The sequence below is a fragment of the Equus quagga genome, chromosome 20 (genome assembly GCF_021613505.1).
Source record: "Equus quagga isolate Etosha38 chromosome 20, UCLA_HA_Equagga_1.0, whole genome shotgun sequence".
NCBI lineage: Eukaryota > Metazoa > Chordata > Mammalia > Perissodactyla > Equidae > Equus > Equus quagga.
Window position 1 is genome coordinate 9,566,627 of NC_060286.1, and position 15,587 is coordinate 9,582,213.

Here is a 15,587-nt window from a genome sequence, read left to right on the forward strand (position 1 = left end):
ATATAAGATGATTCTGACCAGTTGCTTCCAGGAAGGGGAACTAGGGGAACTGGGTCGGGAGGAAGATTTTTCACTATACGTCCTTTCACATCTTTCGAAATTTAAACAATATAACTGCATTCGCTATTCAAAAAACAAATGTTAAGGGGCTGGCCCCGTGGCCGAGTGGTTGAGTTCTCGCGCTCCGCTGCAGGCGGCCCAGTGTTTCGTTGGTTTGAATCCTGGGCGCGAACATGGCACTGCTCATCAGACCACGCTGAGGCAGCGTCCCACGTGCCACAACTAGAAGGACCCACAACGAAATATACAACTATGTACCGGGGGGCTTTGGGGAGAAAAAGGAAAAAATAAAATCTTTAAAAAAAAAAAAAAAAAATGTTAAAAATAAAAAGCACTACACTAAAAAATGTGGCAGGATACCAATGCAGTAGGTGAAAATCTCCTTTAAATAAAGATGTCGAAGAGTCTACTAAACTCAATACATTTGCAAACTGTTTCTTTGAATTTTTGGTTGAAAAAGGTTCATGACTGCAAAACTAGGCTTGTTTCATAATTTTCAGAGAAATTTCCAATTTCAACTTTTTGCTGAGAAAATATAAAAGTGAATAATTCCACATTACTCACATTCTAACTTCTGAAATCCCAGTTAAATAGCAATAGCCAGTATTTACTGAATGTGGCACTGCCACACCTATTGATTATTATTATCATCCTCATGTGATAGACAAGGAAACCAAGGCCTTCTGACCTTAGCTCACTTGCCCCTGGGAACCACAGCTAGTGAGTGAGCTAGGTCTCCTGCAGGCAACAAAGTCCATGTACTTGCCCCACGCGACACTTCATCACAACCTACAAGGAGGATGGTAAGCAGTAAAATAGAGAAGATCATTCCTTAAGAGACTAGCATCATTAGAAACACACTTTAGAGCACTAGGCCATTATAAAAATTGGCAATTATATCTGTATATTTCTTCTTTACACTACACAAAACGGATACAGATGAAAGAGAAGAATTATCCCATCCGGTAATTAGAAAAGCACAAAAACTAGTTTTAAATTGGAATTTTTAAAGTTCTCACACACTGTCATCCTAAAAAATAAAAATGTAAGTTGAATCATAAGCCTAGAGCTTAAAAAACAAATGTTTTCCTTAGAGAAGGCATGTGATAGAAACACAATGTTACTGATCTAAAGGTTTCAACACCACGAGGCAGTGTCTTTCTGCTGAATGGCAGGTACCTCCAGTCACCAGAGTCTAGGGACTGTTTAGTACCAAATGTCTACACTATCGGCAAAATGCCTCAGAAATATGTAAGGAATTGTGAGGCTAAAGATAATGATGCCACTTTCACTATAATCCCATCTTCAAACAGCTGGTCATTTTCAAAAACATATCACTGAAACCTAAACGTATAGAATCTTTTAAAGTTAAAGAAAGAAGGAAATATGGCACAGGAGGGTGGGGTGCGGAGAGAACATAAACCACCTAACCAGACACCATTACTACCACTACTACACCACAACTACTATCACTACTACCACTACTACACCACTACTACTACCACTACCACCACTACTACCACCACTACTACCACTACTACACTACTACTACTACTACCACCACCACTCACTATTAGTAGTATTATTAGTATTATAATAAATGTGTGTCTATTTGCCTAAGTGTTTAGTTCGATGGTCCTGATTCGGGCCTCACCCACATCACTGCCGCAGTCGGCTCGTGTCCCGCTGTGTGGGCACAAGGCAAGCACCCACGTCTTTAGCTTGTGACCAAGCACAGAAGGCGCTAAACTTCTACTGGATTTTGTTCATCAGTAAAACGAGTACGAGTCTTTTAAGCTCAAAAACTTTAGGACTCTTTGAAAACATTTTCAGAAGTATATAAAGATGGAGAAGATTTCAACGTCTATATTTCAAGGTTTATCCTGCAATTTCATATACATACACAGCTGAGGAAAAGCCAGGTCACTCACCGTATATTTACACAGAACTACCCGCTGGTGTTGCTTTCTACAGAAAATAACATTGGTACAAATCTCAAAACCCCACCTATTAGAAAAAGGTCAAAATAGATGAAATTTTCCTTTCACTTTATTACAGTTCTGCAAGTGAAGACACTTTTAAAATGCTAAGTATTACTTATAAGTCAGTCAAATATGACGATGCCTATAATAAACATTTTGATCGTGCACACACAGAAAATAAGTGATCATTAATGAATACCTACTTCCAGATTAAAAAGAGGAGTTACATAATCACAAAGGTTATACAATTTCCATTTTCAAACTCCTCTAAAATTAAAGATCTTGAGGACATATCTTTTACTTTATTCTTTAAAGCAACCCACAAAATTCAACTACAATTTATATTGTACCCCCCAAATAAAATTAACTCAAACCTTCCCATTTAGTCAAAGAAATACTACAGAAGTTCAATCAATATCCATTATCATGTATATATAATTGATTCTGGTTTCTCCCAAGGAAATGACAAAAAGAAAAACAAGAACTTGCTCCTGTATGTTCTTCACATTCCATAAATTACTTCCTAAAGTTGGTGAGAGGCAACATACAACTAAAAGTCAACCCATTATAAGGAAAACAGGTGTCATTCAACAAACTCTTCCCATTCACTAGAAAAATCAAGAGCAAATACACACTTCTGAAGTTTATAACTGATTGTACTTGTTATTCTACAGATTTAGAAACCTAATTTATGGAATACTTTGCAGAATATTTTTCCAGAACGTGCTTACTACACAAGAATCACTTTAGTCCGTCTGGAATTAAGCTTGTGTATATATGTAGTATTATATGGTCCTGTTGCTCTCCAATTCTCCCATGCTGGCAAAATACACAAGTTCACAAATATCGTATTCTTGGAGACCAGAATTCTTGGAAATTTTTCAATACTACCACACTTCACTAAAAAATGAGAAAAGGATATACAAATGGCCAATAAGCATGTGAAAAGATGCTCAACATCACTAATCATTAGGGAAATGCAAATCAAAACTACAATGAAATACCACTTCACATACATTATGATGATGGCTATTACCAAAAAAACAGAAAAGAACAAGTGCTGGTGAAGATGGGGAAAAACTGGAACCCCTGTGCACTGCTGGCAGGAACGTAAAAAATGGTGCTGCTGCTGTGGCAAACAGTATGGCAATTCTTCAAAAAATTAAACATATGATCCAGCAAATCCACTGCTGGGTATACACCCAAAAGAAGTGAAAGCAGGGACTTGAACATATAATTTGTACACCTATGTTCACAGCACCATTATTCACAATAATCAAAAGGTAGAAGCGACTCAAGTGCCCATTGACAGACAAACAGTATGTGATACATACATACAGCAGAATATTATTCAACCTAAAAAAAGGAAAGAAATTCTGACACATGCTACAACATAGATGAACCTTGAGGACATCATGCTAAGTGAAATATGCAAGTCACAAAAGGGCAAATATTGTAAGATTCCACTTATATGCAGTACCTAGAGCAGTCAAATTCACAGAGACGGCAAGTAGAAGGGTAGCTGTCAAGGGGCTGTGGTAGGGGGCAATGGGGAATTGGTGTTTAACGAAGAGAGTTTCAGCTGGGGAAGATTAAAAAGTTCTGGAGATGGGTGGTGGTAATGGATGCACAACATTGTGAATGTACTTAATGCTACACTTAATGCACACTTAAAAATGGTTAAAATGGTCAATTTTTTGTTATGCATATTTTATCACAATAAAAAAAATGAGATAAGGAAAAACAAAATATTAAAACATGTGCCAAATTCTTCTCATGCATGCCTCTTTTACTACCCACAAAACCAATACCCTGGCGATGAGTGGTCAGTTAAGTTCTAATTTAAATGTTTACCATGAGCACCAAGAAATTAATATAACAAAAAAGTTTAAAATTCTTTCTAACTCTAAAAAAGTTTAATCTGCTTACTCAGAATAAAGTCCTTTGCCAGATATAGATGCTAATAGCTATTATATGTCTAGTTCAGATTAAATAAATTACTAAAAAACTCAATATGCCTCCCAACTTTGTATTTCAAGCATGGTTAGTTTTATCCCTAGAGTTTTTCCTTCATTATTCTTTCAAAGCCTCATAAAGACTATTTTCATTTTTACCAGAAAAATAGCTTTAGCCAAAATTTTCTCCCCCCAAATCATAAGAGCTAATCTTTACTAACCAGTAGATATACCATCCTTACAGTAATCAGTATTCACTTAGTTTCCACTAATTTCAAGTATAAACATTGGAATCTCATTTATGAATCTCTCTCCCCTAAAACGAAAAAAGTTCACATGGGAAAAATAAAAGCTTGAAATATCCTAGGTTAAATTTTGAGGATCTTTTCTAGTCAAGCTCCAGTTTTTCTTATAATGTCTTTTTATTTCATAAACTGTCACAGAAAGAAATGTTCATTAACGAACTAGTAAACCAGGTTTTCCAATTTCCTCTGAGCCACTAAAGTGCATTGTGTTGTTCAAGCCCCCATTCTCCTTACTCTAAAGTATTTAGCAGACAAAAATCTACCCTCACAGTTTCCATGCTACAAATGCTATGATCCGATACATTTCAAAAAATGCCTGTTCATAGAGCAAAATAGATGAAAATTAAAAGGAACAAAAAGTATCTACATACCCAAACAAAGTTGAAAGGTCTAATTTAGAAAAAAGTTCTTATATTAAGACCTTGTCCTTAATTCAGTCCAAAGGAAAGAGAAGAGTAGTATTAAACATGTATAATCATATATGTTTTCTATTTGTACTATCTGAAAACAAGGATGCATGTAATCAATTACTAACTCACTATTTTTTCTTGATTTTTAAAAATGAATTCTTTCAAACATCATTTTCCATATGTAAGTTAATGGCACCATCGCTTCGACTAGCTCTACTTCCTGTGACTAAGTCTGTACAATTTGTGGTGGTTGTTGCATACAAAGTATATATCGAAACGACAACAGGAGGAAAAATGAAAAACAGACCCACACATCTTAAAGTTTCTCTAGCATTCAGTTTTTCTACTTATCAGTGTGAGAGATTCTCTTGATACTAAGTTTCTCTTCATTCGTCCACAGCAACTTATATTAAACTGAGCCCTTTAAAAAGGAAAAGTGGGTGTATCTGGTCACACACCTCTAACATCAACATGTCTGAAATCTCCCATCCTTTCAATTTGCAATACAGAATTTTAACAAATAGGAAACTCTACGAAAAGGAACTTATATAGAGATATAAAAAGATCAACTGAAAAGGAATCTGTCACCTGGTTACGAGCCTTACCTTTTAGCAGCGGCAGAGGTGTTAACTCAATAGGCTTGCCTTGAGACCTAAACTGTGAGGAACTCTGTGACCTCTTCTGTCTGGCTTTTCTGACGGACTTCCGAGAAAATCCGTCTACTTTATCCACTGATGGAGGAGTAGTTGGTGCTGAGGACATATCCCTACTGAAGAGAAAGAGGTATCATAAACACAGTCCCCAGCTGGAAGCATACGTGTGAGTTACACAAATTCTAAATTTCCTATATACAACATTCATGAAGACGGAATATGTGATAAAGAAAGCAAATAAAAGTCAGTCAAGAAAAGCCACATCTTAGGGCCAGCCTGGTGGTGGAGCTGCTAAGTTTGCGCGCTCTGCTTCGGCAGCCCAGGGTTCGCAGGTTCGGAACCCCAGGCACAGACCTACACACCACTCATCAAGCCATGCTGTGGTGGATCACACATACAAAATAGGGGAAGGTTGGCACAGATGTTAGCCCAGGGTCAATCTTCCTCATCAAAAAATAAGAAAGAAAGAAAGAAAAAAAAATCATATGTTCAATGGGAAAACACAAAAATTTGGTGAAAAATAGAATATAACTACCATATAAGCAATATTGTAATTCTAATGTATTGTACTGCTCTTGCTATGAGAAGCATTAAAGATGCTCATTTAGACTTGAAGAACTCTTTTAAGCCATCTACTTATTTTCTAACTGCAAAGCTCTTCTCAACTTGAGATTCCTAAAGTAATTTTGGAGCTATCCTGCTGCTGGAAAAGTTCCATTGATACATTTTCCCAAGATATTTAATATTATGAATGGCTCTGGAGTTGAAACCCTTACTGTACTTCAAGAATCTACACCAGTGTATCACAGCAAGGTGAAATCTACAATTACTGAAACTATCTAGACATGACTTTTAATGCAATGGGCTGTGTTAGTTATGATAAACCACACCACACCGCAAATGAGGACAGGGTAGATTACTTTAAACAGAACACATAAAAGGCATAATTAAAATCATTTCAAAGAAGTCTCCTTTTTGAATGGAGCCATCTTAAGTTATTAAATCTTTAATAAACAAAACTGTGATGAAATCGTGCACCAAAGTTGAAATGAAAACATAAATTCACAGCCTACTTAGACAACCAAGTTGAGTTCCCTTGAAGTTCATCATCAAAAATTAACTTTCATTCCATCAAACTGATGGAACTGAACAGTTCTTTTGGATTTTTTTAACCCTCTCAAATTATTGAAATGAAGGCTACTTCCTAAAAGTAAGAAGCACTAAGCTCAAATTCATTCACCAATTTAAACAGATGCCATCATTTTCATGGCATTGAGGCTCCAGGCAAGATTAATGGCAGACTCAAATAGAAATAATGCATATGGGGGAAACGCTGAAATGCAATTACTCACCTGTCATTCCAATACATAAGACAAGTGTTTTTCAATCTCTAAATAAAAGAGTAAGAGTTTCTTTCTGAACGTGTAAGAACAAAAAGTTACCTGGATTACCTGAATTCTAACAAAGTAAAAATAACAAAAAACATAAACAAAAAACAAACAACACCACATGATGTTGAGGTTTGGAATTTTGAAGTCTTCCTTGCTTCTTTTTTTGAAAAAAAGTTTTTAGAAATATACCTAATTTAGCCTTAAAATGTGACAGATTCAAAATGAAATTGCAAACTATGAATAGCTATAGAAGAAGTAAGATCACTTAAAATTTTTCATAAGGCTGCATCAGCAAGCAGCTCCACATCACATTTGTATGTTGTAAATTTAGGGGCTGCTTTTCCAATTTGGTATGTGAATTATTCAGATTTCATTTAACCCTAACAACACAAGATTTCAGTAAGTCCTATTCCTCCATCACACTTTCTGTCTCTTCTTTATTCCCCATCTCCCATTTCTAAAGATGATTTATCGGTACTAACTTTTAAAAAAAAAATCATTTGCCCCTTATGCCCGCGGCCCAGAACAAACGTCAAGGATCTCAACCCCAAAGCGCTGCAGAACTGAACGTGCAGGAGCAGCGGGTCCGTGCAAAGCCCGGGGAAACAGGTTTCGCCCTGAACCAGGGCGCCCGAAGCTTTATCATCCTCTGAGCAGCGGGCACGGGGCATTTCCAAGGCTCAGGATAATCCAAAGAGGGTACTGGGGTGGAGGAGAAAGGCAGGGAAGCGGTTTGTCTGTAGGGATGCTCAGATACTCCCTTTGCCTCCACCCCAGCCCCCACCCCAAGCCCTGGAGAAGATAAGCCGCTAAAGAATCCTCCTCACTACACCAATCCCCCTTTTTCCCCCGCCCCCGTCAGTGGATAAAGGGGGACAAGAATAGGCCTCCAATGCTGGAAGGTGGAGAAAAAGGGGGGAGGGGGACAGAGTGAACGAGAGGCATCATCAGAAGCATTTGCAGGTAAATCAGACAAGTGGGACGGGCGCTCCCTCTCCTGCACCCCACCCCACCGCACCCCTCGCCTGCCCGGGCCAGGCCTTCCCAGGGCCGGTGCCCTGCAGGTTCCCCAGGAGAATGGGGAGGAGGAGGGAAGCGGGCGAGCCGTGGTGCTGGAGGGACGAAGTTACCTTGAAGCTTCTGGGGAAAAATCCGAAGATGATCTGTGGTTTCGAGGGGCGGGAGGCCAGAGACAGGGCCGCAGCGGGGGCGGGTGGCGGGACTGGGACGTGCGGGGGGAGGTCCGGACAGCGGTAGGGAGCCCGGGGCGACGGCTGTCCGGCGCGGCGTCCCTCCGGTTCCGCGGCGGCGGCGCCTCTAGGCCTCACGGCCGGACCTGAACCTCAGCGCTGCGGCGGCGGCGTCCTCACGATCCTCCCCCGCGGGCCCGTCCCATCAAATCGGCACCGACCCCGCTGCGGCTCCGCCGGTGGCTCCTCGCTCACATTCCCGGCGGGCGGCGCCTCTGCTCGTAGCCCCGGACCCGGCGGCGACGGCGACGACGTGGGGAGGGGGGGAAGGGAGGGAGGAAGACTGGATCTGCAGCGGCAGCAGGAGGAGAAGGAAGGAGAAGGAGGAGGAGCCGCTGGAGCTGAAACCGCCGCTGCCAGAGCCGCCGTTCGGTACCCGCGGTGGGTTTCCGTCAATGCCCCTTTCTCTCTCCTATTGTCAATATCACCGGGCGGCTGAGTCCATGGCACACGCGCAACCGAACCTTCTGGCCAGCAGCGCCCGCCCCCGGCGCCCACTCACTGGCGGCTTCAAACGGGAAGCGAGGCCTCATTGGCCGGTGCCCGCCTTCACTCCCATGCCAGCATGTTCGGCTGAGAGCCGATCAGGGATTGGCGGCGGGGGGGCGGAGAAACAGGAGGGTGGGAAGAGAGGAGGCCGAGGATTGGGCTGAGGCGAGAGGGACCCGGATGCAGCCGCGCTCTCTGGCCGCGATACTGCCGCTTCCGCCGGGCGCCTAGGTGGGCTAGAGAGGAGAGCCGCCGGAGCCGGCAGGCCCGAGAGGAGCTCCTGAAATCCGGAGTGTGTGCCACTGGCAGATCGTTGGGCTGGGTTCCCGCGCAGTGCGGATTCTCTGGGCGTCGGTCGTCTTCAGCTAGAGGATTGCAAGGGCAAGGGTCGGCTAGGGGTGGGGGCGCCCCCTGGGCCCTGATGCCGCTCCGCTCGGCTGCTAGGGCGGCCCTTCTGGACCGGAGGAGTCCAGCTCAGGTCCGGAACCAGCGCCCCCGCCCGCACCCGGGCGCCACTGCGTGTGCAGACGGGCTCTGCAGCCCGCTGTGCAAGCCCAGCAGCCGCTCTCCGCTCAACCTCGTGGGAGGCCTGGCACCGAAATCTGAACCCTTGGGGCCCGGCCAAGGGCTGGGTGTCGCTTCGAATTCTCTGTCACCTCGTCTCCGTTTCCCTCAACCTCTGTTTTGAGTATCAGCTCCCTGAAGCTCCTGCAAGCCTTGGCTGAGGCCAGCTCAGTGTGGCTAATGCGGGTGGGAACGCTGTCTGCGCTGCTCAATCAGCTATTGAGATCAACCGCATCCGCTCTCCTCTCCACGGAGCTCAGGGAGGCCCAACTCCGAACTGCGAGCTTGGCAGCTTTTAATTTGCAAGTTGGATACGAAAGAGTTTATGGAAAAGACCTCACTTAACTGTAGCTAGAATTGATCAAATATTTAGAGGTGTGTTTGCGTCCTTGGTGAGCACTAGTCCAAATGGTGCATTTCCAGAGAATATTCCTGGACTGTTGCTCTGTTTGAAAGCACGCTACTTGGCCTAGAACAGTGGTGGTCCTTTTGAAGGGGGAAAAAAAGGAGGAAAGAAATTCTTAATGCTAACTACAAAAGTCAAGAATACCAATTGTTCAAAACTTGGAAAATGAAACAAAAAAGACAAAAAATTAACATTCATAATCCCTTAACTCAAAGAGAGTCACTGTTAGTATTTTGGTGCACTTCCCTCTAACGTTTTGTTTTTTAATATTATGTATGTCATTCTGTGGCCTAGTTTTTGCCATCAGCATTATATCATGTTTTCTATACAGTTAGGAAATAGAACTATATATAAATAAAACTAATTACCATATGTACAAGCGACAACAAAAAAATGCATTGCATTTTTCCTGTTTGTGGTAACACTCAAGTATTGCAAATTTCTGTGTGCACTACCAGAAATGGTTCTTAAATGGGAAAAAATTTTTTGATGTCATGAAAGATAAAAAAATATTCTTGTTTTGAACTGAAATGGAAAACAGGAAAAGGTGGCTTTCTTAGATGGTAGCAGGCTCCCCCTACTGACTCAAGATGATTGGCCACTGTACAGATAGTACCCATTTTTGCTCTGAAAAGTTTATCACCTGTAAAACTGGCTAGAATACCCATCTATTTCCTACCTTCAAGAAACTTATGGTGCAGCTCTGATGGCCTACTGGTTAAAGTTTGGCACACTCTGCTTCGTCAGCAGCCTGGGTTAGGTTCCCCAGTTGGGAACCATGCCACGCGTCTGTCAGTAGCCGTGCTGTGGTGATGGCTCACATAGAATCACTAGAAGGACCTGCAACTAGAACATACAACTATGTACTGGGGCTTTGGGGAGGGAGAAAACAAGAGAGAGGAAGACTGGCAACAGATGTTAGCTCGGGGTGAATTTTTCCCAGCAAGAAAAAAAGAAACTTACATTTACACATCTCAATTTCCCATACCAGTCTTCATGAAAAGTTCAGTGCCCCAGCCGTGCAGAAATTGTTTGCTCAATCTTAATTGACAGTAAATGCAGAATTAAAACCAAGGAAGATTTTAAAGCCAACTCAATTTCCCTTGGCAACAGTTGAACCGTTAAAGAGTAGTGCACATTTGAAATGCTCACAGCTGTTGCTTAGAACATTTCACATTTTGTAGAGTGGGGATTTTGCTTGCAAATTATGCATCTCTATAAGGACAATTCATTTCAAAACTATTTCACTTTCTATAAAATGGCTGAGTAACTGAAATGAGCAGGTCTTCTTAAATGGAAACATCCTTGCCTTTGTGAGAAATTATTCCTGGGACCAATAGTTTCTATAGGACCTCCATGCATCCCAAGGGTATTTATATTCCAGGAATAGTGCAAGGCAACCCAGTTGGGACGTAAGAGAAGAAAATTTGAGGACATCTATTTATGCTTAATTCTAATCAAAAAAGAAAGGCATTAAGGTCAACTAATAATTTATATACGGAATGAGTGATCCTGCACTCAGAACATGGAATGATCCCTTGGCCTAGAACAGCATAGGAGATGTCCTCAAGGAAAAGTGGGAGTTACATATTTCCAGGAGTTGGCAGTGGTGCCAGTCCTATCAACATGTAGTGACTTATTGCAATTGCTGGGTTCAATTAAGTGGATTTACTGATTATATTATCTAGGTTTAATTAAACTAACTCATAGAAAAGGGACAAGTGACTTTGCCAGAGTCCTTTGCAAAGAAACCACAGGAAAACAAGCAAATGACTGAACTGATGCTTCTCGTGGTATCAGATCTTTGACAGCCACATTTCAAAGTTAACATAATCTAATCAACTAAATTTTGCCTAAAAAATAATCAATTTAATCAAGAAGATTATTTGAATGTGGATTTATATCCACTGTCATTAACTATGAACTTCACCCTAGGTATGTATTGTGATTGTTATAAGCTTATCATGGTAGCTTGTGTATAAGCTTTATAAATAAATATACACATATTTGGTTAAGAATTGCTCCTAAAAAGTATACTGATGGGAATGAATAATCAAAAATTTCAGAGACCACTACTCTAGATAATACGAAAAGAAATACATTATAGCCTTCTGGGAAGCCATTTTAGTGACAAAACACTGTCCGTTGCTATCAATGGACAGCACTGATAGCATTCACTTCCCAGGTATCAAGAGTGCGCTTATTATGAATCTACTGGCAGGCTGGCCATGTGATCAGACTACAAGACATAGACTATCGAATGGTGCCTGACTGGTGAAAGGAGAAGGGCTAAGAAAATAAGCAGAAGCATCATCAAACCAATTACCAATAGAGGAGGAAAAGACCTATGCTAATAAGACATCATCCTCAGCGGTAGACCAGCCCAACTTGTGGGTGGGAGGTAGAGGGGACGCGGAGCTGGTTGTGTACCAAGAGGGAAGAACAGTGAAAGAACCTGAATGACAGCTGCTCTCTTAGGAAAAACAATAAAGGGAGTATACACTCAGCTAATGTGGACAAAGGACTTTGGTGTAACATTTCTTTGGGCCACATTTATCAACACAGGAAACACCCTGAGAAGTGACATTTTCTTGGGTCACAATTTAAAGGTGCAGTTACATTTTCAGAGGCGCCTCAAGGGTAATAGGTTATTCATGGCTTTCCATGTTATTAATGTGTATAATGACTGCTTGAGAGTTAAAAGTTTTAGGTGCTCCAGCTCTCTACCTACCAGTGAGTGGCCCCAGGTCACTGATGGGTCAAGGTAGGAAGAGGGGCCCTATGTCACTCATGGGGAAGGAGAATTGAAAACAGAAAACAAAAAACAGAGGAAGGAGAAAGCCAGCTTCAAGTGCATTTTATTTCACCCAGGATAAAACACACAATAATGTACCACAAGCAATAATTTTGCTTGTAAAATAGTCAAATTACACCATTAAGTGAACTAAAGCTATCATTCATCGTACTTAAGCTCAATGAGGAGAACACAGACTCTGGAATCAGATATACTGCAGGTGGAATCCCAGCTCTGACAGCAGGAGTTGGGGCAAGTACTCCCCCATCACAGCCGTGGTCTCCTGGCCCGTCAATAAGCCCACCGACACTTCCTCAGGATGTCATCAGATTGAAATGAGGCTATGCTTTACTACGATGTCTGGCTCATGTCAACTGCTCCATAAATACTAGTTATTACCACAATCATCCACTTGCTTCTTATTTTAATAGTTTTTATCCATCTAGAAACTTTTCTTTAAGACGTTCTCTGCCTTTTTTTCCTTGAAATTTTATTCTGGCATACCCCACTGTGACAGGAAGAAAACAAGGAGCAAGGACACGAGAAGCATGTCTTTCAATCCACCTCCACACTAAATTATGGGATGTGTGTGGCAGCATTGATTAGCAACAACAAGGATTTGCATTCTACAATATTCATATACTTCTGAAAGTAAAAAAAAAAAAGGTCATCTGACAACATTTCAGAGCTTTATCTTCGCTTCTAATTTGTATTCCTTTAAAAGAGACTCTATTTTTGCTCTAAGCTGACCTATTTCTCTTCCTCACTGTAACCTCCAGAACTGCAGTAGGACTGAGGCCCTGAGTTCGAGGCCTTGCCCTGCCTTTGGTACTGGCCTAGCCTGGGGCGGTGCACATATGCTTCCCACCCATGCCCTTTTCCTTTGAGGACCACACCCCTCACTTTATGAGATCCTGGTGGGACTGTTAACCATGCTGCTTGCCTTTTCCATCCCCCAAAAGAGAAGGGCACGTGACCCCAAGGGGTCAGTTGGACCTTCCCCAAGATTTGCTCTGCGAATGCTGGGAGAGGGTGCCTTTCTTCCCCTTGGATCATAAACCATAGGAGTGATGTCAGCTGGAGCTACTTATGACCGTCTCCCTCCCACTCCTCCATCATGGAGGAAGCCAGTAGGGTGGAAGAAACTTTGGCAAATGCCAAGTTTTAACAACATGATTGGAGCTACTGGCTTCAGCTATGTCCAAGGCTAGTTTTAGTTATATGTGCCAGTAAATTCCGTTTTTTGTTTCAGCTACTTTGAAGTTGAATTTCGATAACTTACACCCAAAAGAATCCTGACTAATAATACACAGACAAGTCACTTACCTCCCCAGGCCTCAGTTACTCTTAGGCTGTGAGTCTGGGGTTTCCTAAGGGTTGAACGAAATGAAATCTTTAGATGAAATCTAATCTTAAGCATGAAAGAAAGTCATTTAAAGAGACCCTGCCAAGAATTCTTTCCTAATGTAATTCATCAAGTCGAATTTATTTGTTGGGTTTTTTTTAAGACGTGAAGCAGACGTTCTTGAGAATTACACTTGCAGAGTTAAGTGCCCCGGAACACACCTACGTGAGGAAAGAGAGGGCAGTGACCTACCAAACATGAAAATAAGCTTTATTCTTAGCATGCTGCAGCACTCTTCAATAGGTTATTTTTACTGTGTCTCTCCAAACACTAAGGCCATATTTTAGAAAATGCAGTCTATGGTTGAATGTTGTTATCTAGGGTTCTTATCTATCGTAGAGGGAGAACACTGTTTTTAAAGTATCAATGAAATTGGGTAAAATCTATGAACATAGGGTAAATCACTGCTAAAATGTCCTAAAGGGGGAAGAAAACCCAAAATGGGTGAAAACTTAAATCTGAGCACAGTGTTACTACAACAAAATAAACCAGTAGGGACAACATATACAATCTTATGCTGGTGGTAATAACTACAAACATGCGCAGGGCAATTTAGGTCACTTTCAGATGCATTATTTCATCTGAACCTTAATTCTGTAGAGATGTATTATTCCCAATTTATAAATAAGAAAAGTGAGGATCAGGGAAGTTGTCCAGTGTCACGTAGCTAGTAACTAGTAGAGCCACAATTTGAACCCAGTTCTTCCAATTCACGCTGTACGAAGTTACCTCTGTCTTTCAGTCTTTGTTTGCTAATGATATGTACAAGTAACTGAATATAAGATTACTATTTTCTCCATGTTACAGAAGACTAATAAGATTAACTTATTAATTAACTAGTAAGAGGTTAAATGTCTTATACAAGGTCATAAAGAAAATAGAAACAATGGGCCAAGCCTTCCATCACCATCACTATGATCTCCCCACTCATTGAACACTATGAGCCAGGAACCGTGGCAGACATTTTCCATGTGTTATCTTGTTTAATCCTCAAAACAACCCACTGATGTAGGTGCTTTTATCCCCTTCACAGATGCAGAAACTAAGATACGGATAGCTTCAGTTTCTTTTCCAAGTCATACATGTCATAAGTGCAGAACTTGGGCCAAAGTCAAGATTAGAACACACGCTCTGCAATTCTGATCTGTTTTATTGTGTATTTTACCCCTGGAAATGTTCTCCGCAATCTGGTTTGTATATAGTGCTGTGAAAAATATTTAGAAAACATAAAGCCTTTCCTGCTCATTTCCCTTAATATTTCTCTCTTCCCAAAATAAGAAAGAACCCCTATTCTGTCTTTGGTGAGAAGCGCACTTTGCTGTAGAGTTAGGGTGCACTGTGGATCCAAATCAACCTTCTTAGTGAAGAGTGTTTTTTTTTTTTTTGGAGAATTTAGGTTTACAGAGCTTTGAAAACAAGGATAATGGCAGTAATCACTTCCCATTTTTTAAAATGTTCTGGTGACAGTTTTTCTAAGTCAAGAAAGCTTATGCTCTCAGATTTGGAAGGTAAGTGACCCAGTTGACAAACCAGTTGGCCACTGGAACAAGGTATTTATGAAAAAGTATTTTTGAAAGACAAGTATTGGAAGAGACTCCATCAACGTATAAAATTCTGTCTTGACCCTTTAGAGGAAAAAAGTTATAATTAACTGAAATTCACTGACTTTGTCGGCAAACTATGGCAAGTGCTCAACTTCATGAGAAGTCCTCACCATCATGACGGCCAGTACATTTCAATAAGCCTTTCAAACACTTAAATCAGAGAACTTTCCTAACTAAATTTTTGTTATTTTATTTAATCATTCCCTCATGAATTCATTCTAAACATTTAAGTAACTACTGTGTGCTCTGGGGAAACTCAAATCTGAATAAGACATGATAAGTACTATCACTCTGGTGTACTACAAGATGTCATGATCAC

General features: G+C 41.2%; 1 protein-coding gene across 3 annotated transcripts in view; it reads right to left on the reverse strand.

Moving 5' to 3' along the window:
- PPP2R5E (protein phosphatase 2 regulatory subunit B'epsilon) overlaps window positions 1-8,475 on the reverse strand; it is a 146,245-nt gene extending 137,770 nt beyond the window's left edge. For 2 of the 3 annotated variants that reach the window (XM_046647465.1, XM_046647463.1), the window contains exons 1-2: window positions 7,887-8,475; window positions 5,318-5,481 (exon numbers count right to left, since the gene is read on the reverse strand). In XM_046647465.1, coding sequence (XP_046503421.1) covers window positions 5,318-5,474 — 157 coding nt within the window. In that variant the 5' untranslated portion in view covers window positions 5,475-5,481; window positions 7,887-8,475. The remainder of the gene's footprint in view (window positions 1-5,317; window positions 5,482-7,886) is intronic. The other variant, XM_046647464.1, reaches the window with a different exon arrangement.
- Window positions 8,476-15,587: the final 7,112 nt, after the last annotated feature.